The 27,018-nt window shown below is 41.9% G+C and overlaps 1 protein-coding gene across 6 annotated transcripts in view; it reads left to right on the forward strand.

Moving 5' to 3' along the window:
* Positions 1 to 27,018, forward strand: part of ATM (ATM serine/threonine kinase) — a 191,004-nt gene that overhangs the window by 158,406 nt on the left and 5,580 nt on the right. For all 6 annotated transcript variants that reach the window (XM_033947802.1, XM_033947805.1, XM_033947806.1 and 3 more), the window contains 10 exons: positions 3,847 to 4,005; positions 7,219 to 7,357; positions 8,695 to 8,777; positions 13,130 to 13,270; positions 16,340 to 16,456; positions 18,753 to 18,902; positions 23,934 to 24,099; positions 25,106 to 25,192; positions 25,275 to 25,389; positions 26,591 to 26,654. In XM_033947802.1, coding sequence (XP_033803693.1) covers positions 3,847 to 4,005; positions 7,219 to 7,357; positions 8,695 to 8,777; positions 13,130 to 13,270; positions 16,340 to 16,456; positions 18,753 to 18,902; positions 23,934 to 24,099; positions 25,106 to 25,192; positions 25,275 to 25,389; positions 26,591 to 26,654 — 1,221 coding nt within the window. The remainder of the gene's footprint in view (positions 1 to 3,846; positions 4,006 to 7,218; positions 7,358 to 8,694; positions 8,778 to 13,129; positions 13,271 to 16,339; positions 16,457 to 18,752; positions 18,903 to 23,933; positions 24,100 to 25,105; positions 25,193 to 25,274; positions 25,390 to 26,590; positions 26,655 to 27,018) is intronic.

The following is a 27,018-nucleotide window of genomic DNA, read 5'->3' on the forward strand; positions in this document are numbered from 1 at the left end:
TTTGTTATTCGAGTATTACAGAAGAACACTGAATTAAGTTCAGCCTTGTTTCTTATGTAGCAGCGTTATGACTGCAGAGATTGTTGCATGATTAATTGTTAACAAGGCAATTTTCAGAACTTTATTACATTGGAAACAGTTGTTTGTATTCATAAAAATAGCAGCTGAAAATTGCCCTAGCTTCCCTCGCTGCCTGTAGAATTACCTGAGGTATTACAATGCAAGAAAGCATGCACAAGGATTGCATTTTCCAGTCTACTGAGTACTTAAATATTTGTCTGTTTGCTCCTGCTTCACCGTAGGTGCAAATGTAAGTGAGGACTAAAGAGCCACATTACCTAGGAGGTCATGCTTTCAAGGGACCTTTCCTCAAATTTATAATTTAACTCGGAACCCTCCTGAGAGAATTATAGTTTCACAGTTTATTAAAATTTGATTGAATGCTTATCATAACATTCGAAGCATTGTACAATAAAATAAATTTATAGATAGATAGGGGAACAAACAACAGATAATAGACAAAATCCTTACACAACAGACAAGAGGAAAGGGAGTGAAAACAAGAGGAAAAGAGGGAGAACTACAATTTGCCTCTAAATCTTTGTAGTTGGATAGCCAAGAGTTTCATCAGCGGGCATTCTTCCAGAAAGAGGTGACCGTGTCACAGAAATAAACTTCACCCAAATACTTATTAAGACTGGGTGAAATAAAGCTTGAAAATTAGATGAGACAAATGTGTATTTACTTCCCAGTAATCAGGTGCAATTTAAGTGGATGTAAATTTATTGCACTTGCATATTTTTAAAAACCTATATCTCCCGCACTTCTCTTGCTTCAGCAGGTTAGTGGCAGCATTTCCTACAGCTGCCTGACGCTGACACAGAAGCCTCTTCTCTGCTGTGCCCCTCCTGGGCAGAAACAGAAAGTTCTGACAGGGTGGGATGTGGCAGAGGAGAGGCTTCTGGGTTAGTGTCAGGCAGCTATAGGAATCACTGCTGACCCGTTGAAGCAAGGAAGAGCAAAATATTGGAGGGGAAGGAAATATGTTACAGGAGGGATGAGAGTGGTGAGAGAGAAAAATGAGCATAAGGGTGGAGGGGAAGGAAAGATGGTGCATGGGGAGAGAGGAAGATATGGACAGGTGCAGTTCTTTGTAAGTCTTGGGTCAAATAGTTAGGATAAAAAGGCTCTTTGCTTTAAAAAGGTTGCTGACCCCTGATCTAAGGTTGCTGACCCCTGATCTAAGGTTGAACAATATTGCTATTTCCAGAAACAAACTATGGTTATAAAGTTTCCTTTTGAAAAAAAACACTTGGTAAGTGAGAAGTTAACTTTCAATAGTGTTTCCAAACACTTTACTGAATTCAGCTTGACCATAAATTTGTATGAGTAGTCTTTTAAACCACCAGTCCCAAGAACCTTAAGCTCTGATGTCTTCCTGCTTTCTTGAATTTCTTTGCTTGACTTTATCTTCTCTTGATCTGCCCCTAAATTTATCTTAAATAAAGTAACCGGAAAGAGATTAGCCCCCTCTGTGTGTGTGCTAAGGTGGAAACTTGCTAGACAGTATATCTCAACTGTAGAATGCTCGCTAGGGGAAAAAAAATCAATTTAAATTTCTCAAATGCGCTATAATATTTGTTCCCTGTCTTTTCTACTGGAGAGGTTTAAAGTTATGAATAGCTGCTCGCTACAGCTGCTCTGGAACCCTTATAGAAGTGGGAAGGAACCCCTTTTATTATGTATTAAACTCGGGGCACCATTACTACCCTTGGGTTCTTAGTCACTGTGGAATTTTAAACTCTCAGAAACCTTTAAAACAAATCTTCTTCTAAAAACAGTTCTTTTTTTTATTTTTTATAAATTCTTTATTCATTTTACATCTTATAACAAGTGTATCAGACAATATAATTTAAACTTATACAATATCACTTGATTAACTTTCATATACAACTTAAGTTATAATATTTAAACCTACCCCCATCCCCACTATTTCAAATGTGATTACATATATAACATATTATACAATCTTTTCTGTTTGCCTAAACGTTTAATAACAGATCCGAAATCCCTCCTCACCCCTCACTTTACAATTGTACCAATATGGGGAAAATGATATCTACTCATCATAAAATTCCATTAATGGACCCCAAACCTCCTGAAATTTATTAAAATTTCCTTTTTGAGTGGCTAAAGTTCTTTCCATTTTAAATATATGACACGGAGTTCCACCAGAAACTGTAATTAAGTCTGCTCCAATTTTTCCAATTAAATGTAATTTGTTGAATGGCTACTCCTGTCATAATGCAATGTAATGTAATGTAATGTAATTTATTTCTTATATACCGCTACATCCGTTAGGTTCTAAGCGGTTTGAAGAAAATATACATTAAGATTATAAATGAGAAGTAAGAAGGTACTTAAAAAATTCCCTCACTGTCCCGAAGGCTCACAATATTATTATTTGAAGAAATTTGACTTTTTTTCCTCATTGACATTCCAAATAATATAGTATCATATGATAAAGCCACAGGATTTTCTAGTAAACAGTTTATTTGGCCCCATATCGATTTCCAAAAAGCCAAAATGAATGGACAATAGAATAATAGATGATCTAGAGTCCCCGCTTTGAGATGACAATGCCAACATCTATTAGACTTAGAGCTATTTAACTTTTGTAAACAAACTGGGGTCCAAAATGCTCTATGCAACAGAAAAAACCAAGTTTGTCTCATAGATGCTGACATTGTACATTTCATCCTCCAAGACCAAATTTGTGGCCATTGAGATGCAGTAATTTGATGCTTTATCTCAATGCTCCAAATGTCTCTCAGACCAGTTTTAGGTTTTTTTATTCATAAATCCAGATATCAATGTATACCATTGTGCGGCCTAGTGTCCCAGGAAGTCTACCCATAAATACTACAAATTCTCACCTTTTCTGTTAAAAATCCCTTTCACACACTGCAGCCTCTCAGTGCACTTCTTTCCCTCTTCCCTGCATCAGTTGCTGTCCTCCAGCTATAACTTGCATCAAGGTTCCTGACTAACTTGTACAGCCAATCAGATTCATGCACTATGGAAAGCTCATGTCTGCACATTTTCAGTAGAGAGCTCAAACTCATAGAAACATACAAAATTAAGCCTTAAAACTCCCTTGTTTTTGGATAAAGCACTTTAAATCGTGTCATAGCACTGCATTAACCCAAATTATGTAAATATTAATATTTTTTAAAACCCAAGGTAACGCAGAACCAGGTATCTGATGTTTTCCATCGTTTTTCACATTAGATGACCCAAACTAAGGTCATAGTGCACACTAAACATTTTGAATTTTTAAGTTAATTTTGCTGCCCATACTCTTTAAACATTTTAATTACTATAAATTAATTACATGTGTCTGTCGATCTCCAGTGACTGCACTGAGCATGTGTGGGAAATTTCACTGAAAGCAAGCATTTGTGGGTATTTCTGAATCTGCCCTAAGCTCCCAACCTCCTCTGGGGCTTGCTTACTATAAAAAACAATATTAACCACAGGTTACAGTAAAAGCAGACATTTATCTTTAGAGGTGGTTTTCCTTTATCTCATTTTTAAATGTAATTTTGGTGTGATTTATTAATAGTGATTTCCATTTGAAAGAACAATAAAGCTGTAGCGCATAAACTGTGTTTATGTCAATCCCGCCAGGATGTGATTTGACGCACAATTAATTTTGCTTACATACTATTGTGATTTTAATAATTATTTAAATTGGCAAAACAGTTCTGAATTAAAAGTATAAATTAGATTGACTATGTTCAATCATGTTATTTGATAATCAAACTTTACTATTTTTTTTGACAGCTCATAGCGAGAATTTCAATGAACCATCCATACCATACTTTGTTCATAATACTGGCCTTAGCAAATGCCAACAAGGATGATTTCTTGTTGAAACCTGAAGCACCGAAGAGAACCAGATTGAGCAAAAGTACATCAAAACAGATTTCTCAGCTTGACATGGTACTTCTCTTATGCAAATTATATTTTTCGTTTTTGGTTTTGTGTTTTATCTGACAAAATCCTGCTTTTTAGGCCAGTTCATGGGCCTAGAATAAATTTGTTGTTTTTGTATGTACAGTATATCTTGTGCCTTTGGGAGGTCCATTTATTAGGTTTACTACAGTGAGGTTACCACAGAGTAGTGACAGCCTTCTAAAATAGTTTGTCAAATATTACAATCCAAGTAATTAGCCAAGGAGCAGCCCAAATACAGGCTTTTTGTTTATCTCTTGTAATGAATTTTCCTTATTATTGCGGCTGGGTTATAGGAGTATATAGAATTCATTTCTTGCCACATGCACATTTTGAGGGTAATTTTATATAATAGGACACATAGATTAAGTGAGCTTGAAGGCACCTATTTATATTTTTATAAAATACTAGCTTAAGTCCTGCAGAGATTGTGCCTACACTGCAGGTACAAACATTACCCTTGCTTGAGAGCAGGTGTTAATATCTGTACATGGGTTATTGAGGTATATGCATGAATTAAGGTATTCTCTGGAGGCAAGCAGGAAAGATGCAAGCACACTTGTTGATGAAGTCCTCAGACTGATCTTATGTGTCGGCGCTCTACCTTCTGGCTTACTGGGCATGTGCAGGGATTCCTGCCTTCAGTGGCTCCTCCCATCACCAGCTCAGTTTTTTCTTCAGTCGCTCCTCAAGTCGCAGCTGTACCCCTTTTTCTCTCACATTCACTGCTTAAAACAAAAAATAATAATAAAAAGAAGAAGAATGCTCAGAAGACTAATAACAGCAGGAGTTTATCTCCAAAAAACAAAGACAAGAGGAGACCACTTCTCTTTACAGACTAAAAGAAAAAAATATCACAAGCCAAACAACTCAAAAGTACAGGAGAAACTATTCAGGAAGACCTATCGTGCCATCTAAACAAGCAGGGCACTAGGACCGCCGCACCTCCCTCTTGCTGCAAGTCTCTGAAGCATACACAGCATGTGGCTCAGCGCTATGACTTCTACACACCAGATGTCTCAATGGCTTCCTCCCCCTCGAGGCCCTGTTTCTAAACTGCTGGGGGGAGGTAATTTGCTACTACCTGATAACCTCAAAGCGGCAGAGCACACTGGATAAATGCGTGGCCGAGAACAGCAGAGGCCGCCAAATGCTCTATCTCTCAACCGCTGGCCAGCTCAGCACCGACTTTGGAGGGCTTCACAAGGTCTGCCACTGCTTTGGGTCACCTACACAACAGCAGGGAAGGCTCCTGCGGCCCAGTTTTGGCCCCTCAGTCCTCTCCTTCCACTAGCAGACCTTCTTCATCAACCAAAGGTAAATTCTTCACTAATTTTTGTGACACAACCTGTTTTCACAGTATGAGATTCTGCAGCACTATCCTTTGCATATGCAGAAATCTCCAAGTCTAAGACCAGAGCTTACCTAAGGTCTAAATGGTTTTGCCATTTCAGCAGGAATCCTTTAAACAAACCATCTCCATGTAGATTTCCCACTGCATCGAATTCTGCTACACTAAAGTACGTCAATCACATCCTGGCGGGATTGGCACACACAGTTTATGCGCTACAGCTTAATTGGCAGGATCAGTGCACACAGTTTATGTGCTACAGCTTCTTACATAAGAACTTACATAGCCTTATTGGGTCAGACCATTGGTCTGTCCAGCCCAGTAGCCCATCCTCATGGTGGCCAATCCAGATCACTAGTATCTGGCAAAACTTCAAAGAGTTGCAACATTCCATGCTACCGATCCAGGGCAAGCGGTTGCTACCTCCAAGTCTATCTCAATGACAGACTATGGACTTAAAGTATTTCCCTGTAACTTCATTGAGTCCCCTAGGCTTTGTAATTTTTAACGGAGTGAAAAATTGATCCACTTGTACCCGTTCTACTCCACTTCTTCAGTGATAAACATTCGATCATTCCCAGTACAGGACACCTGCAAAGCTGTAGTCTGGTCCTCAGCTCACACTTTTACGGTTCGTATCATAGCATAGCACAAGACATTCATTCTGGACACTCTGTCCTGTGAAACCTGTTCCTTGATCTATCACCACCACCTCTGATACAGCGTTAAGCTAGGGACTTGTCAACAAATGTGCCTGCATCACTCCTGCTTGTCTCCGGAGAAAGCAGAGTTGCGTACCTGTAACAGAGGTTCTCCATGGACAGCAGGGGAATGCATTCACACTTACCCTCCCGCCATCCCCACTAGAATATATCTTTTTCAGGTAGAAACAAAATTGAGCTGGTGAGGGGAGGAGCCACTGATGGCGGGAATCCCTGCAACTGCCCAGTAAGCCAAAAGCTAGGGGAGAACACCAACACACAAGATCAGTCTGAGGACTTCACCAAGAGTGGCTATGTTCCCCTGCTGTCTGCAGAGAAAACCCCCATTACAGATAAGCATCTATGTTTTTTTAGAATCTACACTCATACTATGCCCTCAGCCTATGGTTAAAGTATGACTGTTAATGGCTGAAAAGGTTCAGATCCCAATACTGCTGCACACACATACTCTGTCGTCTCTGGTACCGATGCATCGGGGGTGGGGGGGCATCTCATTAGAAAGAAAAGAACACACATGCAGTTGTATGGCCAAAGAAATGTCCCGTTTATTCAGAGTACTGCATACATATTTATAGCATTTCACATGGGTCAGTTTTTTTCAGCATATGACTTTAGGAAAGACCATATTTGGTAACAGGATACATAAAAGCAACTAGAAAGAGGTAGCAAGCATAAGGGGGGGAATAGTGGGAAGTTTCCATTATAGCATATAATACTGTCTTGTCTAAGGTCTAGCAATGTTTCTTTTTCAAACAAATATCAAAACAAATCAACTACAGAACAAAATGGGGACACAGAGCTCAGAACACAAAAAGAAAAGACCTTGTGGTTTCTTGGCAAAATGAAAACTGTTTCAGCAGTTCCTTTTACACAAGCAGGAATAGAAAAACTTACAAAGAATGTATGTGCCCCTTCAATGCCATCATATTTTCTTTAATGCCTAGCTTTATTTTATAAGAGCCATTTTATATGTGTATATTGCCACCTATAACTTTATAAAATTACTCCCCTTAAGCTGTTAGATGAAATATTCCACAAACCACGTGGTCTTATTTGCATGTCTTTGGTGTCGTAATGGAACAAAATCTTTCTTCAAACTTGAACACATCCTATTGTTTTGCTTTATAGGACCGAATGGAAGCAGCACTTAATATAGTAAATACTATAAAATGTCACCGACCTAAGCTGGTCCAAGATGTTGAAAGACTTTGTGATGCATATATTATCTTAGCAAACATGGATGCCAGTCAGTGGAAAGCCCAAAGGAGTAAGTAGCAAATGAGAAAAGAGAGCAACCATAAAGCATGCTAATTGACTTCTGCAGTGATACTTTTGGCCTCTAGAGCTGTGCTTCTCAACCTAGTCCTATCAGGATTTCAGGATATCCTCAATGAATTTACATTAGTACAAACAGGGCTTTAAATCACTTAAAATGGCTTCAGCTAACTCAACAATAAATACCTACTAACTTTAATAAGCCTCTTATTGCACTTATCTTTTTTCATCTCCTATGGGGACCTGATGTGTGCTGTGGCCGCGGCTTGAGGCGTATGCGCCAGTTAGGTGCATCGGACGACAGGAGCGGCGCTGGCGGCAGATGGCGGGAGTAGTGCTCATGGTCCTGCCGCCACATGGTCCTTCCCGCAACAACTGCTACCGCTCCTGTTCAAAGCGGCCTGCTGAGGTTCGCGGCCGGCTGTAACGAACCTCGCAGGCCGCTCTCCACATGGTAGCACGTTCCCTCTGACGCGATCGCGTCAGAGGGAACATGCTACCGAGTTGGAGAAAGGAATGTGTTGCGTGCTAGGGTCGGGAACTCTGTTTTCAATAATAGGAGTGAAATTGTGGAATGCCCTGACAGGTCAGTTATGCTTATGTTAGCCCAAAGTTTGACGACACAGCTATTTGTTAATGCATTCATGTGAATGAAATGAGCATTGTCAGCTATGGAAGATGTAGGATACCTTTTGTTAAGTATGTGTTGTATTGTTTGTAAACTGCCTAGATTTAAATAAATAAATAAATAAATTATTAACTCCAGGCCAAACGCACTGCACTATTGTTTTTGTGGATTTTTTTTTAACTCCTTAAAATTTTCATTTTGATTTATCACAACTTCAGTAATAGATTTCAGTATCCTGGAATTAAAAAAAAATATCTGGATTTCTACTATCCATAATGTAGCCAGTCTCTTTGCTGCTTACTATTTTCCTTTTCAGGATTTCATCAGATATTCATTTTTTGTCTGTACTACCTTAAATTGTTTCAGTGATTAGCTGTTGAAAGAATGGCATCACATGGACTATATTATAACCTCCCCTTAATTGGCATTTTGACCCCTAGCAGTAGGCAAGTGATACTGTTTTGATCCCAGGCACAAAATCCAAAATATGCTTGGTTCCAAGGATTTCAAGTAAAGGATCTTGTACCTCTAATGTATTAATTCAATGTAGTTCTTCCATGATTCGAAAGGTTTCTAAAATGGCTTGGTGGAAGAGAAAAAATTGGTTCATTAAACTATTCAGGAATATAAACAAAATGTTCAAAACAGTTTTTGGAAGGAGTTAAAATGAGCTCAATAGTACATCTTTATTTCAAACACAGAAGCCATCAGTATTCCAGCAGACCAGCCTATCATTAAATTGAAGGACTTAGATGAAGTTGTTATTCCCACTATGGAGGTTAAGGTGAGTAAGATTACTATTCTTTGTACAGTTAACAGAGAACCATCACAAATTTTGTTTCAAGGTTTTCCACCAGTCTTTGTGTCTTCAGTCCTGCCTTGCTTTCTATTCTGATGTAAGGCCAGCATATAAATGTTAAGCTATCATTATTAGTAATATTTGAATGCAAATGAGATGGGTTTTTTGATTCATGATAAATTCTGAATGATTCTTTTTATTTTAGTAGAATCTTTTATTTTTTTTATTTTGGTAAAATCTCTTTATTTATCAACAAATAAATAGAAAATAAAACTAAGAGAATAACCCCAAACCCAGGTTATACAACACAAATATGTCCTACTTTATGATCATCAGTATATAGGCAATTATAGTATACTAGCTTTATAGCCCGTTACATTAACGGGTGCTAGAATATGTGTGTGTGTGTCTGACTTTATTTCTTTGTCTCTCTGTCTCCTTAGCCACTTTCTGTATTTCTGTCTTTCTTTCTTTTGGCTGTCCACCACCACCCCTTCACTGCTCCCCTTATCCAGCAGCAGCCCTTCTCCCTTTGTTTTACCTCCCCCATGTCCATCAGCACCTCTTCCTGCTCTCCCTGTCCAGCAGGCCTCCCTTCCTTTTTTCCCCCTCTCTTCCTGCTCCCCCTGTCCAGCATCACACCCTTTCCCTCTCTCACACTACCTAAACAGTTTACAATACTTTTACAATGAAAAATAAAAAGCCAATGCTTAAAAGAAACAAAAAAAGTAATATTGAATAAAATAAATTATAATTAAAATGTTTGGGGGTTGACAAATTGAAAAGTACTAACTGGAACAGTGGGAAAAGGGGGGACAGAGGAGTGAAAAATACATCGAGATTGAAAATTTAAAAAAGTGGGGGCAGGGAAGAAGAATACAGTAGGATGGCTTCTAAGGAAGTGTTTGCCATTCTCTGCTGGTTAGGTCTCATCTCAAGCGTTGTAAGCATCCTTAAAGAAGGTGGTTTTTACTTTTAAATTGTCTGGCCCCTTGCAGCCGCGCGGCGGCTCCTCCCGCACGGAGAGGGGAGGAGGGCCCTCCCTTCCTCAACCCTGCGCGCCTTCAGCTGGCCACGGCTTCACACCAGCGCAGGAAAAAGAACCTTTTTGGAAGCGGGCTCCGCCGACAGCCATAGCGGCCTGCAACCAGCGACAGCTGCCGCGGCCGACATCCGCCTGGGGGGGGGGGCAAATCAGGGCAGTAGCAGGCCGCGAAGCAGCGTGTTTAGAGTGCTGTGGCCCCTGCTGGAGTCAGGACATTTGTCGGGACCGCGGGGCAGGAAGAGAAGAGGAGCGGTGGCAAGGGACTAAGGGAACCGAAGGGAGGGTCGGATGGGAGGCTGAACGGGGGTTCGGGTGTGCCAAGGAGAAGAGCGAAGACGCCGCCGCCGACCAGCCAGAGAGATTCGCGCGCATGTGCACTCCTACCTGAAGTGCCCTACATCTCACGGAAAATGGACGCACGCAGGTGGGAGTGTGCATGCGCGGCTTACCATTTTATTATATTAGATTGTGACGGTGTTATTTCATATAATGTCCTAATTTTAGGGATAATCTCTTATTTTCCCTAGTAATATAACACCCTTTCAAAGCTTATCAATCCTCAGAAACACCACTTTGTGTTCAATTATTTCATTACACAAAGCTTTATGTGTTATATCGTCATAGGATCCAGGATTTTATCTTCAATCGATCAGTTTTTTATATAAATATATTTCATTTCTGAATTTCAAACTATGAATATTAATCAATACATTTATCAGTATTAAGTCTATAGTTATATAGTCTTAGCTGTTACTTACAGCCATAGAGATTTAAAGGGCTCCGGGGCTGTTGCCACGTGGCTTTGTAAAAGGGGCTGTTAGCTTTTCTTTGTGGTCTAGGTCGGGGACAATTAATTCACCAACATGTTTCGCATAAATGCTTTCTCAAGGTGGAGTCCCTCCTAGACCACTCTCTCCTTTATGATCAAGCATAAATGAAGGGTTATTATAAAAAATGTATGGAAGTGTGGGAACCATTAACTAAATATTGTAAAGATGAATCTAATTCTGGAAAATGTGCACATCCAGGGTGAGGGGGGTATGTTTTGGCATTTGTTAAGTAAAGAAGAGTTTATTATAAGTATTTTTATGAGATATTTTTAAATTGGAAGGGGATGGGAGAAAATAAGCCTTATCTTTCTTTTATTAAGTATATTGTGCTGTAATGATAATAATGTATGTAAATGCATCATTTGTTGTGTACAATTGAAGTTTCAAAAATGAATAAAGAATATTTTTTTTTAAAAATGAAATTCAAGCATCTGAAGTAGCTCAAACATATTATTTTTTTTAATGCGGGTTTGGCTCCCGTCTGTCCCAACTACACAAAGGTACGGGGAAGGCGGGTGGGGGTGTCGTGGGGGTCGGCCAGGGGGGTCGCGGGTCTTTATAGTGCTCATGCCTAACTCATTGTCTTTATAGTGCTCATGTCTTTATAGTGCTCATGCCTAACTCAGGGTTACCCATGTGTCCATTTTTGCGTGCTTGTGTGTACACGCGCCGGAATGAGATATTGTCATCACAACAGCCCGATTCAGCCCTTCCCTGCAGAAATCAATACAGATAAGTGATGGCAGTAACTTTCCGTGCCGCTGACACAGCTGAAACCTGAACACAGTAACTCATTTGAGTTTGCTGCACAGTCTCTTCTCGTGGGCTCTTATTAGACTCTCTGCTGTGTCTTCCAGAAGGGAGGATATTTAGTGGGCAAGCCATAAGCTTCTAATAAAAGCATTTATGAGGGGGCGGTCGGAGGTTCTTGGGGGGGGCGGTCGTTGGAGGGAGGGGGGTTTGCGTCGAGGGCCTGGGATCCCTCCTGCCCGTAATGTAGTGCGGGGTGGGGGTAGGGGGTTGCCATGGCCAGGAGGGTTTGGGCTCCCTTCTGGCCCGATATTGTCGGGGAGTCGGCGGTCCTTCGGGATGGGGGTGCGAGTGGTCCTGCCGGGGGGGGGGGGGCAGGGCAGGGCGGGTAAACGGAGAGTCGGGACAGCGCACGGAGAGTCGGGGAGGGCGAAAGGAGAGTCGGGGCGGGCGAAAGGACAGTCGGGCAGCATGCGCGGTATACCCGTGAGCGCGGTATACAAAAGTTTTTGTACATAAAATCGTGGTTTCTGCGCGCTATACCCGTGTGCGCGTTTTACACGGGTGTGCGTTATCTGCGTGAAAATACGGTAATCTTCCTCTCAGACATTATAGATTGTATTGCTAAAGCCATAAACAAATCAAATAATTTAGCCTGCTCCTGACTTACAGGAAAAGCAGCCAATCTCTAAACAATAATTTTACAGCTTAAATCAACCAGAATTGTTTATGCACTTGCACTGGAATCAAAAACAATTTCAGATTTGGATAAGTATTCAACTTATGAGACAACATTCCCTCAGCTGATTGCAAGACAAACATCTGTTAGAGCCATTATCAGACAATTCTACTACCTTTGAAGGAGTCCAAAGCGCCCTCGGACAACATATATAAAGACTGAGTGACCGTTGTCTTCAACAATGGTCTACACTTGCAGGGGTGTCCAACCTTTTGGCTTCCCTGGGCTGCAACAAGACAGAGGAGGGAGCCGGCAACACGGTAAATACCCAGGGGCAGCAGAGGAAAACACTGCATCGCCCTTGACTGGGGCCGCACAAAATACTTCACTGGGTCGCATGCGGCCCTTGGGCCGCAGGTTGGACACCCCTGGCACAGGCTTTAGTCCAAAAGTTTTCCATTGTGTCACTGACAAACCCCCAACTATATTAATCTCCTAAACCAAGTGTGCATTTTATTACACTTTGCCCTTCTATATATCATTGAGGCTTTCCTAGGTAAATGTAAAAGACGAACATACATATACACACACACACACAATTTGGCTGCAATGACAAAACTTAAATGAAAACTTATAGTAGTATTTTGTGACAGGGTTGCTATGGTATTTTGTAAGTTAATGGAGGCTGAAATAACTCTTTCTCTTGAAAGCAATGTCTTCCATACAACCATGTGTCAGATATCCCATATTGTCACTCTACCTTTTGATGAGAGAAAAATATTAAGTTTCCACAAAAATACTAAGCCATGAGCTAGGAAGATTACAATTTGACTTTCACATTTTTTAAGGTGGAAAGAAAGTCAGTTTTTCTTTTGCATACAAATAAATTCCTGATTAGTATGATGCGATATTAACATTTTTAGATTAAAGTTGTATAGCAGTCTTTTTCCTTCTCACTGTCTAGTTGTAGATTTTTTTTATGTTATATGTTTCATTGTGAGTTGCTTTATCATAATTCTGTTTTTGTTCTTAGGTGGACCTTACTGGGAATTATGAAAATTTAGTGACAGTAAGGTCATTTAAACCAGAGTTTTGTTTAGCGGGAGGTGTAAATCTCCCCAAAATAATAGACTGTATGGGATCAGATGGCAAAGAAAGGCGACAACTTGTCAAGGTACATACCACCTTCTACTGTTTCGTGTTTTAAAGAGCCAGCTTTTAGACCGACAGATGATAAAGAAACTTTATAAACTAGATTGGGACCATTTTATTCCCCAAAAAAGTAAAAATATTGAACAAAGTAATTATAAACACTGTCAAAACCTTGTTTAAACCAGAGATGCAAGAAAAGAAAAGACCAATTAAAAATGTTGATTCTGGCGATCACTTTCATGTGTCTTGTAGCCAATACTAGAGCAAACTGAAACCTATCTAAAAATTTATATGCATTTTTATATATTTTATTTTGTTCAGGGATGCATTGATATTTTACATTTTCTTGTATTTTTCCATGTTGTATTTTAAATATATATTTCTTATTATATGAGGGTTCCTCAAAAGGTTTCCACATGTTCATATTTTCACAGGAAATAGTTGGAGCGGGAGAAGTGATGGCATTAAGAAATTAGGACACTGGGAAAAATGTATTGCAAAACGTAATTTTGCTATTTAATAAATAGTGTTTAAAAAATAAATGTGTGTAAACATTTTGAAGATCCCTCATATTATTCTTATGTACTATTTTAATGGACTATTTTGAAGGGAAAGAGGTATACAAATATAATACAAAATATAACTCAGACGTAGTAAAGGATGGTACAAGGGCCAAGTAACATAGTAGATGACTGAAGAAAGACAAGTTGACCCAGCTAATCTATCCAGTTGTACCATGCTTAGGGTTACTAGATGTCCGGATTTCCCCGGACAGCTTTTCAAAACCCGGCACTTTGTCCGGATTTTGAAAAGCCTCCTCTTAATTGCGTCGTGCAGGAGGCAATCCATGCATGCAGCAGGGGGCCGGACTGGGGCAGAGATAGGCAGGCCTGGGGGCGGGTCTAAGGTATCTGGATTTTAAAGTTGTAAAATCTGGCAACCCTAACCATGCTGCAAGAACAGACCGGCTGCGAGCCGCAGGAGCCTGTGCATTTGTGGGATATTAATCCTTAGCCAAGTCAGTTTTTGTATTTTTCCCTATTGGTTCTTTATCTTGGGTAATAACCACTAAGATCCACTGTAATGCAACAACCAACTCCCCTTGTCTATTAAGCATTATAATTTAAGTATCACCAAAACTATTGAGGCTGTTGCCCAAGTATCCAGCCTCCTAGGATCTCCAAGGTCTTGCTAGAGAAGTAGCTCATCACCACCACTTAACTAGCTGACTGGCAACTTTGCTTTCCCATGACCTGCAGCAATGCTGGTTGTGCTCCTTCTAAATTCTCCTTCTCTCTTCCTCTGCCTTTACCCTGAAAAGGGAGTAAAGGGTGATTGTCATCAATTTTGCAACCTACAACACTGCTGCTACCATTGTCATAGAGTGTCCCACAGGAATGTCAACTGATTCTGGCTCCCTTTTTACCTCTTTGAAACTAGGGGCTCCTTTTACTAAGCTGCGATAGCGGTTTTAGCGTGCAGAATTGCCACGTGCGCTAAACGCTAATGCCAGCATTGAGCTGGCGTTAATTCTAGCCGCGTAGCACGGGTTTAGCGTGCGCTAAAATTCTGCATGCGCTAAAAATGCTATTGCAGCTTAGTAAAAGGAGCCCTAGGTATTTTTAAAATTTGTTCCATGTTTTATTGAATTCCATTGGCATTTTTTCTCTATTCCCTTCACTAGGAATCCATTGCATACAGAAATATTTTCTGATGTATCTCAAAGATCATAAGTTGTGCATTCTCTGTTAGATACTCCTAGCACTTATTTGCAAGGTAGTATATGAATATTAAAATCTGAGTGGCTGGCTATGATTTCAGCACTGCTCCATGAATATATTTCTTTTGGGAAAGCAGGATATAGATTAGTATAGATAGCTTTTGGGGGGAGAGGTTTCCAAGTATGTATAAGTTCTTTCAGAAAAAAAGAGTGATGAAATGAGTTTATTTTTCAAAAATGATGAGGGTATTATTTTTAGTTAATCTTTTAGAAAACAAAGTTATGAGTAGGGAGAATGAGAGGGCACTCACTAAAATTGAAAGGGGATAGATTCCGTACAAACGTAAGGAAGTTCTTCTTCACCCAGAGAGTGGTAGAAAACTGGAACGTTCTTCCGGAGTCATAGTTGAAAACACCCTCCAGGGATTCAAGACAAAGTTAGACAAGTTCCTGCTGAACCAGAATGTGCGCAGGTATGGCTAGTCTCAGTTAGGGCACTGGTCTTTGGCCAGAGGGCCGCCATGTGAGCAGACTACTGGGCACGATGGACCACTGGTCTGACCCAGCAGCGGCAATTCTTATGTTCTTACTTGTGGATTTGGTTAATTACAATTTTATTTGAATTAGCACTGTGAAATAGAGACATCCTGAAGATGCAGAGATCTTATATTGTGTTTGGTTTTTTTTTTTAAATACTTTATTGTTTGCTGTAGCTTTAGAGGAATCCTGGGTCAAATTAATTGAAAGTGAATCATTAAAGATAAGTGGTTCATTTTAAAAAGTATTGAAATGCATAGTTCAAAAATATAGAAATGCACATTTAGAAATGTTAGTCTTATAAAGAAATAAGAATTTCTAAAAAAAAAAAACAAAAACCAAACTAAAGGGCAAGTGACGATTTTACACGTAATTCTTCCCGCTATGAGAAATTATTAGTGCGGTGGAGTGGTGGTACTGAGGCCCGAAGGGTATATTTTCAAAAATATGAAGTGAAATAATGTAGATTTGGAGGAATTAAGACATAAACCATATTGTCTGACATTTGTTTACTCTGAATGGTTATGTATCCTCCAAGCCCTATTTGACACAATTGCATTTCTATACTGCTGTATCACAATGAAATTTCAAAGTAAGTCCTAGAATAATGATCCAGGTAGTTCATTTCACTTATTTGTAGGTTATGTTAAAAGATATATTCTTGTAGGTATAGAATGTTTTAAAGCCTGGAGAAATCTACTGGATATTTTCATTCATTTTAGGCTTGGGTTGACATTGTGTTTCAGCAAAGTAGAGTACAACAGCAAGCAATACTGCACAGGATACACCTTTCCTTATAAAATAATATTAATGCATTCTATTTTTTCCTATTAGGGTCGTGATGACCTTAGACAGGATGCAGTAATGCAGCAGGTTTTCCAGATGTGTAATTTGCTACTGCACCGAAACACTGAAACTAGAAAGAGAAAACTGATGATCCGGACATACAAAGTAATGCCTTTATAAACCTCTATTAATTTCAGCTCCCATCTTTGAGGACTGCGAGTATTCATGAGATATATTTAGTTGGCTCCAAATCTCATTTCTGTTTCAGTTGGAAAGCCAAAGGGAGTAGGAGGGAAATACTGTATTTTTAAAAAGTGTTGTATTCATTGCTGCAGCCGGGTATACTTTCCATTTTTATACATTGTAAAGCTTACTAATTTTATTTTTCAGTTTACCAAATGACTGTCAGCATATTATAGTAATAGCTTTTTGAGCTGAATTTTAATTCTAGGAGGCATTATACCTTTTAAGTGACCAAGTGAACTTTTGGATTCTAGTGTCTGCTGTTTTTGCCACCTTTGTAAGTTTTTGCTCTTATTGAAAAACAATAATGGTAAATTTTTTATTTTTCTGAGAGCAACAGGGCCTGCAGTTTTCACATATGGATCAGCTTGTTTGACAGAGCCCAGGCCAGAGAAATTTAAACGAAACTCTAAGGGCCTGATTTTATATAGGACGCCTACATTAGGCGCCGCTAGGTGCCCTAATTAAGGATGTGCCTAGTGATGCCTAACTCTGGAATGTACGCACAACTTTTTTTTTTTTTTTAATTGGTGTGATAATTGACTACGCCAGTTTTCAGCCAACTCCAAGAACAATTAAGAGTTTGGTGCCAAACTCATAGGATGCCTAGTGACGCCTATCTGAAAAGTAGCCATATATAGGGGTGGCGAATAGGTGTAGTTGACTTAGGCATCTGAGTTAGGCACTGGTAAATTAGGCCAAGTAAAGCCTGGTCTAATATACTGACACATAAGCATGTCTAGGTGTCGCTAGACAGGATTCTATAAAGGACGCCTGGAAGTTCATTGACAACTACTCCAAGCAGCGCCATGTATAGAATCCAGCCCAAAGAGCTTTGTAGAAAAGTGTACTGTGCAGTACACTGGGTATCTAGTGTCAGTAAAATATAAGTCCATCATATGTCACAGTTCAAAAGCTGCAAACAGTAAAAACTCCAAAATACCAGGAGGAGAAAATAATTCACATGACCGTCATTAGGTCAACACCCTTCCCATAGCACAAGAACTGAAGGCAGCCATTCAGTGAGCTGCGCGGGGCCAGGCTGGAGTGCTAAAAACTCGCTCCTGCCTTGTGCGCCACTGGCCGCAAGATCTGAGGCAGCTGTCCAGTGAAGGAGGGGCTTAGTGTGGGGCAGGAGTGCAGAAAGCTCGCTCCTTCCAATACATCGCTGGACCACCAGAATTTAAAAAGGTACCGGGGAGGGGTGTGTGTAAAAAATTGTTATTCAGCTGGGACAAATCCTTCCTGTCCCGGCCTACCACTAGACCACCAGAGGGGGGACAGGGTACAGGGCAGGGAGATGGGTCAAGGTGCAGAGCCTGGCAGGGAGTGAGGGGGGCTGGGTGCAGAGCCTGGTAGGGAAGGGGGCTAGGTTCAGAGACTGGCAGGGAGAAGGGTTGAGTGCAGATCCTAGAAAACTAGAAGAGTGCTTGAACCTTAAAGTCTCTCCTCATTTGTTAATGACAGTGATGATGGTTCTTAATACCATTGTTGACTTTTCATGGTTGAAATATTATTCTGCTAAATTTTATTAAATATATTAGTACACCATTTGGTTCAGAATATTTTTTTTTTGTTTGTTTTCCTCCTCTAAACCTAGGTGCGTCTTATGGTCAGGTGCGTCTTTAGTGTGAAAAATACGGTCACCGGTTAATACTGCAGAAAATGTCTAGTTGGCACCCAACTCAAAACCAGCTATATTTGGGAGGCATTCCAGGGGCTAAATATCAACCTCCTAAATTTATATGGAACTGAAATGGCCAGGAATTCCTGAGCATGCGTGGCCTACCACTCTGGAAAAAGCTTTGTTTATAGTTCTCCTGCTCAACTTCATAAAGTGATGTCACTTGTGTGTGAAAACCAATATCCTACTGTTCTCAGAAAACACCATTAAGGAAAACCACCTAGATTTCTCTCTGATGTCATATTGCTGCTATCTGTTTTTACATAATGAACTATTAATCTAATCTAATCTTCATTTTATATACCGAATCTATTCCCTAAGGAGCTCGATTCAGTTTACAATTCGTTAAAAAGTGAATCATAACAAGTAAAAACTGTGGGATAAAAACAGAAATTGGTTAGATTTGATGGTTGGAAAAAGTTAGAATCATAACAAGTAAAAACTGTGGGATAAAAACAGAAATTGGTTAGATTTGATGGTTGGAAAAAGTTAGAAAAGTGCCATAATAAAGACATGCATTTTTGCTTTCTTCAGGTTATTCCCCTCTCTCAAAGGAGTGGTGTCCTTGAATGGTGTAGTGGGACACTTCCTATTGGCGAGTATTTGGTGAATTTAGAAGATGGGGCTCACAAGAGATACAGGCCAAATGACTACAGTAACATGCAGTGTCAAAAAAAAATGGTGGTAAGTGGTAATGAAATGCCTAAACAGGAGAAAAATTATGTTTTGATAACATTATTGGAGTCCTTAAAATACTGCTACTATATGTTCTGTTTATGCTACTTTGATTTTTACCCCTTTGTTTTGCATCATATCTACCAGCTTCTTCGCAATTCTGTGATGATAAATAGGAATAATGATCCACACAAATAGGTTACATGATGGCTTGTATTGCTTATCAAGTTTGAGTATTGTTGTAGAACTTTCTAGAACAGTCTTAAGCATTTATAGGAGGCCTTCTCTTCTCCAAATCACCAGACCCCCTCATGTTAAATTTTCTTATCATCCAGGAGACACCTTTTCACAATATTGCTGCCACCATATTGAACTCATAGCAGTCTTTATATCAGTGTCCAATTAACTTTTCGGCACCAGGGCAGCCAGAAGTGGGCGGAAGTTGACACAGTGACATCACCTGCATGCAATGTCTGCACATGCACAGAGGCCATCCGGCCACAATCCTGAACTTGTCCCTTCACCGGTGGGGGAGAGGAAGAGAGTCGTCGGTGCCAGCTGAAAGCCTACAGGATGTGCTTTTTGCGATTTAGCCTCCAAGGCTACTCTAAGCAGATTATCCTTAAGGGGCAGATGCTTTTTGGCAAAAGCTTGGACAACCTTATGGCCAGCATGGCGGATCACTGTCTCAAATCTCTTCCGGTTCCAGTTAGCAGAACTCGGCGTTCCACTAGGGGGCGGCAGGGGTAATTTTCATTCCTCTCGGAGATCCTACCAATCCTCCTCCAGTGCCTGTTCCCAGAGACCCTTCCAAGGGTCCAGACAGATTTGGCAACTACAGACGCTTTGGCCACCTTCAGAGTTACGCAGCAGCACAGCCGCCAAAAAGCCACAATGATGCCAGGTCAACTGCCACACCTCCTCACATCGGCAGGAGACTGTTGGTTTTCTGGAGGGAATGGGAACAGATCTCATCAGACTGCTGGATCTTGGACATTATTTGATAGGGTCACAAGATCAAGTTTTCTCACCCTCCTCCAGATCTGTTCTTAGACTCCCCCGCCGGATGACCAGAAAAGGAGACTAGGGGCTGAGTAATGGTACATTCATGTCATAGAACCAGTTCCCGAAGAAGAATTGGGTTCCAGGAGACACTCCTTATACTTCATAGTACCCAAGAAAGACACAGGAATTGAAGCTTATTTTGGATCTGAAGTCCATAAAAGCGGCACTGAGATTTCCACCCTTCCGCATGGAGACGGTCTGATCAGTCATCACGGTGGTGGCTCCGGGAAAATTCCTAATTTCATTGGATTTAACGGAGGCATATCTTCACATTCCCATTTTTCCAGATCACAGAAAATATCTTAAGATTCCATGTTCTCCAGAGACACTTCCAATTTGTAGTGCTGCATTTCGGATTGGCCACGGCCTCACACGAGGCCAGCTGCTCACTGCCAGTGAAGATTTGAAGAGGTCCGTGTGGGATACATTGAAGAGACCCCTCTCATTGCTGGGAGGGGAGAAGAGGAGATGTCCTAGCACTAGTGCTGCCCGATTCAGGAAAAAAAAAGTTTGATTTGATTCAGCCTATTTAATTGATTTTTTGATTCAATTAGATTTTCCTGCCCAATTGGGTAGTTTTTTTTTCAAACATCCTGGTGGGTTTATTTTATAGCCTCTTAACCCCTTTTATAGCCTACCGTATTTTCACGCATATAACGCGCGCGTTATACGCGTTTTTACCTACCGCGCATACCCCTCGCGCGTTATATGCGTGAGCGCGGTATACAAAAGTTTTAAAACATAGTTCCCACCCCGCCCGACGCCCGATTCACCCCCCCCCAGCAGGACCGCTCGCACCCCCACCCCGAACGACGGCTCGCACGCGCTCCCACCCGCACCCGCATCCACGATCGGAGCAAGAGGGAGCCCAAGCCCTCTTGCCCGGCCGACTCCCCGACGTCCGATACATCCCCCCCCCCCGGCAGGACCACTCGCACCCCCACCCCGAAGGACCGCCGACTTCCCGACAATATCGGGCCAGAAGGGAGCCCAAACCCTCCTGGCCACGGCGACCCCCTAACCCCACCCCGCACTACATTACGGGCAAGAGGGATCCCAGGCCCTCCTGCCCTCGACGCAAACCCCCCTCCCCCCCAACGACCGCCCCCCCCAAGAACCTCCGACCGCCATCCAGCCTACCCGCGATCCCCCTGGCGACCCCCTCGACCCTCCCACCCCCCTTCCCCGTACCTTTGGTAGTTGGCCGGACAGACGGGAGCCAAACCCGCCTGTCCGGCAGGCAGCCAACGAAGGAATGAGGCCGGATTGGCCCATCCATCCTAAAGCTCCGCCTACTGGTGGGGCCTAAGGCGCGTGGGCCAATCAGAATAGGCCCTGGAGCCTTAGGTCCCACCTGGGGGCGCGGCCTGAGGCACATGGGCCCAACCCGACCATGTGCCTCAGGCCGCGCCCCCAGGTGGGACCTAAGGCTCCAGGGCCTATTCTGATTGGCCCACGCGCCTTAGGCCCCACCAGTAGGCGGAGCTTTAGGATGGATGGGCCAATCCGGCCTCATTCCTTCGTTGGCTGCCTGCCGGACAGGCGGGTTTGGCTCCCGTCTGTCCGGCCAACTACCAAAGGTACGGGGAAGGGGGGTGTGGGGGTCGCCAGGGGGGGCGCGGGGCGGCTGGGGGGGCGGTCGGAGGTTCTTGGGGGGGGCGGTCGTTGGGGGGGAGGGGGGTTTGCGTCGAGGGCAGGAGGGCCTGGGATCCCTCCTGCCGTAATGTAGTGCGGGGTGGGGTTAGGGGGTCGCCGTGGCCAGGAGGGTTTGGGCTCCCTTCTGGCCCAACTACCAAAGGTACGGGGAAGGGGGGTGGGGGGGTCGCCAGGGGGGTCGCGGGTCGGCTGGTGGGGCGGTCGGAGGTTCTTGGGGGGGGCGGTCGTTGGGGGGAGGGGGGTTTGCGTCGAGGGCAGGAGGGCCTGGGATCCCTCCTGCCCGTAATGTAGTGCGGGGTGGGGTTAGGGGGTCGCCGTGGCCAGGAGGATTTGGGCTCCCTCCTGGCCCGATATTGTTGGGGAGTCGGCGGTCCTTCGGGGGGAGGGATGTATCGGACGTCGGGGGGGGGGCATCAGGCTTTCAGGATGGGGACAGACCTTCAAGGGGGGACAGTGCACGGAAGTCAAGGGGGGTGAACGGAGAGTCGGGACAGCGCACGGAAAGTCAGGGCGGGCGAAAGGAGCGTCGGGCAGCATGCGCGGTATACCCGTGAGCGCGGTATACCAAAGTTTTTGTGCATATCATCGTGATTTCTGCGCGCTATACCCGTGTGCGCGTTTTATACGGGTGCGCGTTATTTGCGTGAAAATACGGTATTTGCCCTCTCCTACCCACACTGGCGCTGTGGTGTAGACAAAATAAACAAACAAAAATACTTTTCCTCTCTCTGTTAAATCCTAGCTCACGCTTGCAGTCTAACACCAGCTCTAGCAGGATACACATTTCAAATCTGACATATTGTAATCACAAAACAGAAAATAAAATTATTTTTCCTACCTTTTGTTGTCTGGTCATTTTTCAAATCATGTTGGTCCTACCTTTTGTTGTCTGGTAATTTTTCAAATCATGTTGGTCCCAGGCTATGGTTGTCATCTGATCAGGCTCTCCTTCTTTCTTCTTTCTCTGTGCTAACTATCCATCTTCCATCTCTGTCCTCCCTTTCCTCCCCCAGAGCTCTGGCATCTTTCCTTTTTTTTCAGCTCCATCCCCCTACAGCTGGCAACGATGGACCCCCACTATCCACATATCCATCATCTCTCCTTTTCTCAACTACCCTTTCATCCAGCATCTCTCTTCTGTGTTCCTGTCCCTATTCTCCTCTCCAGTAGTGTCTCCCTTATGTCCCTCCTATGCTCCCTCCATGCCCAGCATCTTATCTCTGTTTCATGTCTCTCCCTATATCCAGCTTCTTCTTTCTCTCTTCTTTACCTCCTGCATCCCCTCCCCCAGGTACAGGCTCTCTCCTGCCATCCTGCACTCTGCCCACCTACTTTGGAGCAGTATCTGTCCCTCTTGTACCCTTCCACTTGTGGTCTTGCATTTCTCTCTTCCTCTCTCCATTAGTCCAGCACTAGAGAATGACATGGGGAAAAAATCTGTCCCCGTCACTGCACTGTTCCCGGCCCACCATCCTCTGCACCGCCCCGTCACCGTCACCGCCATCCCTTTCACCGCCCCGTCACTGCCACTGCCATCCCATTCACCGCCCCGTCACCATCCCCGCAGCATCCATATAAGCCTCAGTACTGCGAAACACCATGAAGACAGAAGAGAGTCCTGCCACTACTACTACTGCACTGAGAATCTGTTTCAGTGCCTCTGCCCTGTAGTAAAAACAGAACATAAAATAAATCAATTAACTTGTCCTCCCTTTCAATGACGTGTCCCCCATGTTCACCTAAAGCTCGGATCAGGTCAATTGTGCACACTAAAAATGCAGGAGGATCTGGAACGTGAGCGCAGGCAGGCAATGATACAAAAACAGCAGACACCCGACCGACTGCATCAGCGATCCTGCAGGCTGCTGTATTAGCTTAAGGTAAGAACAGGGAAGCTGGGGGAACATGCAGGCCTTTCCGACTGACCCACCCCTCTCAAGCAGGAGCAGCAGCGGGCGACCAGCAAGAGGCAGTGCTGCCGCTCTTGCTTTAGGAAGGCATGGGGGGAAGGGTCGGTGATCGAATCAGGAGGCCGCTTTTTTTTTTAATTGATTCGAATCGGGCAGCACTAGCTAGCACCCCTGCTAAGATGGCACCCAGGATGCTCCTCCTATCCCTTACTACACCATTGCATATCCCTCTGCTCTTTTATAAGATTTAATTATCTTACACGCAATTACATTTGTATTTTTAGATGAAAATCAGAAAATGAATTTTTACCATAAAGGTGTAAAGATAGTTCCCTGTACTCCAGTCATAAAGAACTTATGGAGTCTGCCACTTGCATGAACTCATAACTTTTTATTTTCCTTTTTAAAGGACGTGCAAAAAGAACGTCTTGAAGATAAGTGTCAAGTTTTTTTGGATGTTTGTCAACATTTTCAACCAGTGTTTCGTTACTTCTGCATGGAAAAATTCTTGGATCCAGCTGTTTGGTTTGAGAAGCGTCTGGCTTACACACGCAGTGTGGCTACATCATCTATTGGTAATGTACTTAATTCCCTAATTCCTTATTTATCCTGATTAGATTGTAAGCTCCGACAAGCAGGAATTGTCTCATCTATGTTTAGTGTACAACGCTGAATACCTCTAGTAGCACTATAGAAATGGTTAGTAGTAGTGGTAAATTTGTGTTAGGGGCATGTGTATGTGTGTTTGAATCAACCAGATAAGTTATCAGCAAGGGAAAATTAGATCTGACCTGCTAATTTTCTTCCCTTGAGTCCCTTCAGATCAGTTCAGGTGGGGGAGAGAATGCTCTCATACTAGCAATGGAGACAGAAAACAACTAACTTAATAACCCCTTAAAGAACAAGGGTTTTCAATTCAGCAAGTTAGGTTTTCAGAGTATCCCACAATGAATATGCATGAGATAAATTTGCATACACTACCCTTCATTGTATGCAAATCTATATCATGCATGAGCATTTACAAACCTCTGTAAAAATAATGTGTGTAATTAGTAGTATCACTCCTAGTTAAAAAAAATAAAATAAAATCCCTTTAAGTAGATTGGATGATGAAATCAAAAATAAAATACTGAAAATGTAATTTGATTGCAGAGTTCTTTTGGTATTACTTTATTTTCAGTAAAGAAATTGAGTTAAATTAACTGTATATTTATATTTTTGCTTTCTTAAAATTTCTGCACTCTGTATTTCCTCTGATCATCTGCATATTGTAACTCGCTGAACGTTCAGCTTCCTTGATTGTAAACCGCCTAGAAGTCGCAAGATTGTGGCGGTATAGAAGAATAAAGTTATTATTATTATTATTATTATTAATCATTTTGGATTTTTAAAAAAATGACATTAAACTCTGTGAGAGGAAAACTTGTGTTAAAACCAGAACGCTCTAATAAGAGTAATCGAATATATACCAGATTTCCTTGTCCCTTCTTGCAATGTTTTAAATTCAGCTGTTGCCCCTCAATATGGCATTAAAGATATTTGTTTACTGCCTTTGTTTTGAAACGTGTTTCCTTTTTTAAGTGGGCTACATTGTTGGACTTGGAGACCGACATGTTCAGAATATCCTGATTGACGAGGAAACTGCAGAGCTTGTACACATAGATTTAGGTAAACCCTGGAGGATTTCAGTTTACTGTATTTACCCAGGCTTTCCTTTCTTTATAACTTTTCTTCATCCCTTTTGCTTTAGGAGTTGCCTTTGAGCAAGGTAAAATTCTTCCTACTCCAGAGACGGTTCCTTTTAGATTAACCAGGGACATAGTGGATGGAATGGGCATTACTGGTGTGGAGGGTGTCTTCAGAAGGTAAGAGCTAGCACTTAGTTGTGGATTTATGTGTCAGAGAGAAATAGTATCTGCATTTATTTGTTGGGATTCATTAACCGCCTTTATGAAGAGATTCACCCAGGGTGATGTACGGAAGGTACGGTTTAACATAAATCTTAAATTTTGTTAAAAACAGAACAATAGTAAAATGATCAAATGTAAACATGAATACAATCATTGAGGTAAGATTGGAAAACAGTAATTTGATTAAATGAAACAATATAAGAAATATAAACATTTAACCATACTATAGAACAATCATATAACAAGCATGTCGCTTCTATCTCTACACCCCATTTAGGATCTTCAGAAAATGCTTTGTAAAATTAATCCATTAAAATAGAAGTTAGGAAGGGCAATTTGACTCACCTCCTGTTTGGTGGAAGAGTCATAGAAAGTGCTGTGGGGCAGGGTGCAAGCAGCCTCCAAGGATCACTGCTGTGCTGCAGAAGCTATTTTTAGCATGTACTACTACACATGAAGTGCAGTGGGGATTCCCAGGCTGGTGGGGGGGAGGGAGGAGGAAAGAAGCAGTTTTCCAGTAGAGGTGGAAGGGAAGGAGAGGGGGGGCGCTAGCCTAGGTAGGGTCACATAGATAAGAAGCTGCCAGTTTTTCTGGTGATTTTTCCCCCCCAAAAAAAATTTCTCAACTTATAGTTGAGTATATATGGTATACTCTTTTGTAGAAATAACAATGTGTCTTTAAGATACAGTACATCTTTAAAAATTCTATAAGTAGTAAGTTAAAGGAAAATTCAATGCTCTGAGGTTTTTAGCGCAAGCTCTGTTTTCCATCACTTCTAATTTCATATGCACAGAAACAAAACTTCCATATACCTCCTTCCTTTGCTCACAGTTTTATGTAGATATGTATTGTGCTGGCACCAACGAACGAGTTGTTCATTCTTGATGGGAGAAAATAAGCATTTAGGCAATTAGCAGCTGAGGACTTGAATAAGCTGCCAGAAGGATTGAAACAAAGGGTATCACTTATGGGCTTTCAGGGTCATTGAAGCTTTTTTTTTTTTTTTACTCAGAAAAAATGTTATGATTTTATTGTTTTATATAATGGTCATTGTTTTATATGTTGTGGGATTATAAACCATCTCAAATGCTGTTGCCTAACTAATGTTTTTTTAACTTATAATATCTCTTTCTGAAATCTTTTTCTGGATATTAGGTGCTGTGAGAAAACTATAGAGGTTATGAGGAATTCACAAGAAGCCTTGCTTACCATTGCTGAGGTAAATTGTTTCATACTAACTAAATGAGATCTAAACCAAGTATTATGGTTATTTTATCCATCATCATTCAGGTTAAACATTCAAGAATGTCAACTGCTGGAACTGTTCTCCCTACTTCTAGGAGATCCCACAATAGGGATACCCCAGTCATATCTGACATAGTACTTCACCTTTTACAACTGTATTTTGAATGTCTTCTATTAAATCTCTGTCCACTTCCTCCATCTGTGAAGGAGGACTGTATATCACACCAATGTTAATCTAGTTTCCATTCCCTGTTTCCAGTGTGATTCACAGTGCTTCTTCCTAACCCTGCAATTGTGTAGCTTTAATACCATCTTTAATATCTAATGTCATACCCCAT

This window comes from Geotrypetes seraphini, chromosome 6 (genome assembly GCF_902459505.1).
Source record: "Geotrypetes seraphini chromosome 6, aGeoSer1.1, whole genome shotgun sequence".
NCBI classification, from domain to species: domain Eukaryota; kingdom Metazoa; phylum Chordata; class Amphibia; order Gymnophiona; family Dermophiidae; genus Geotrypetes; species Geotrypetes seraphini.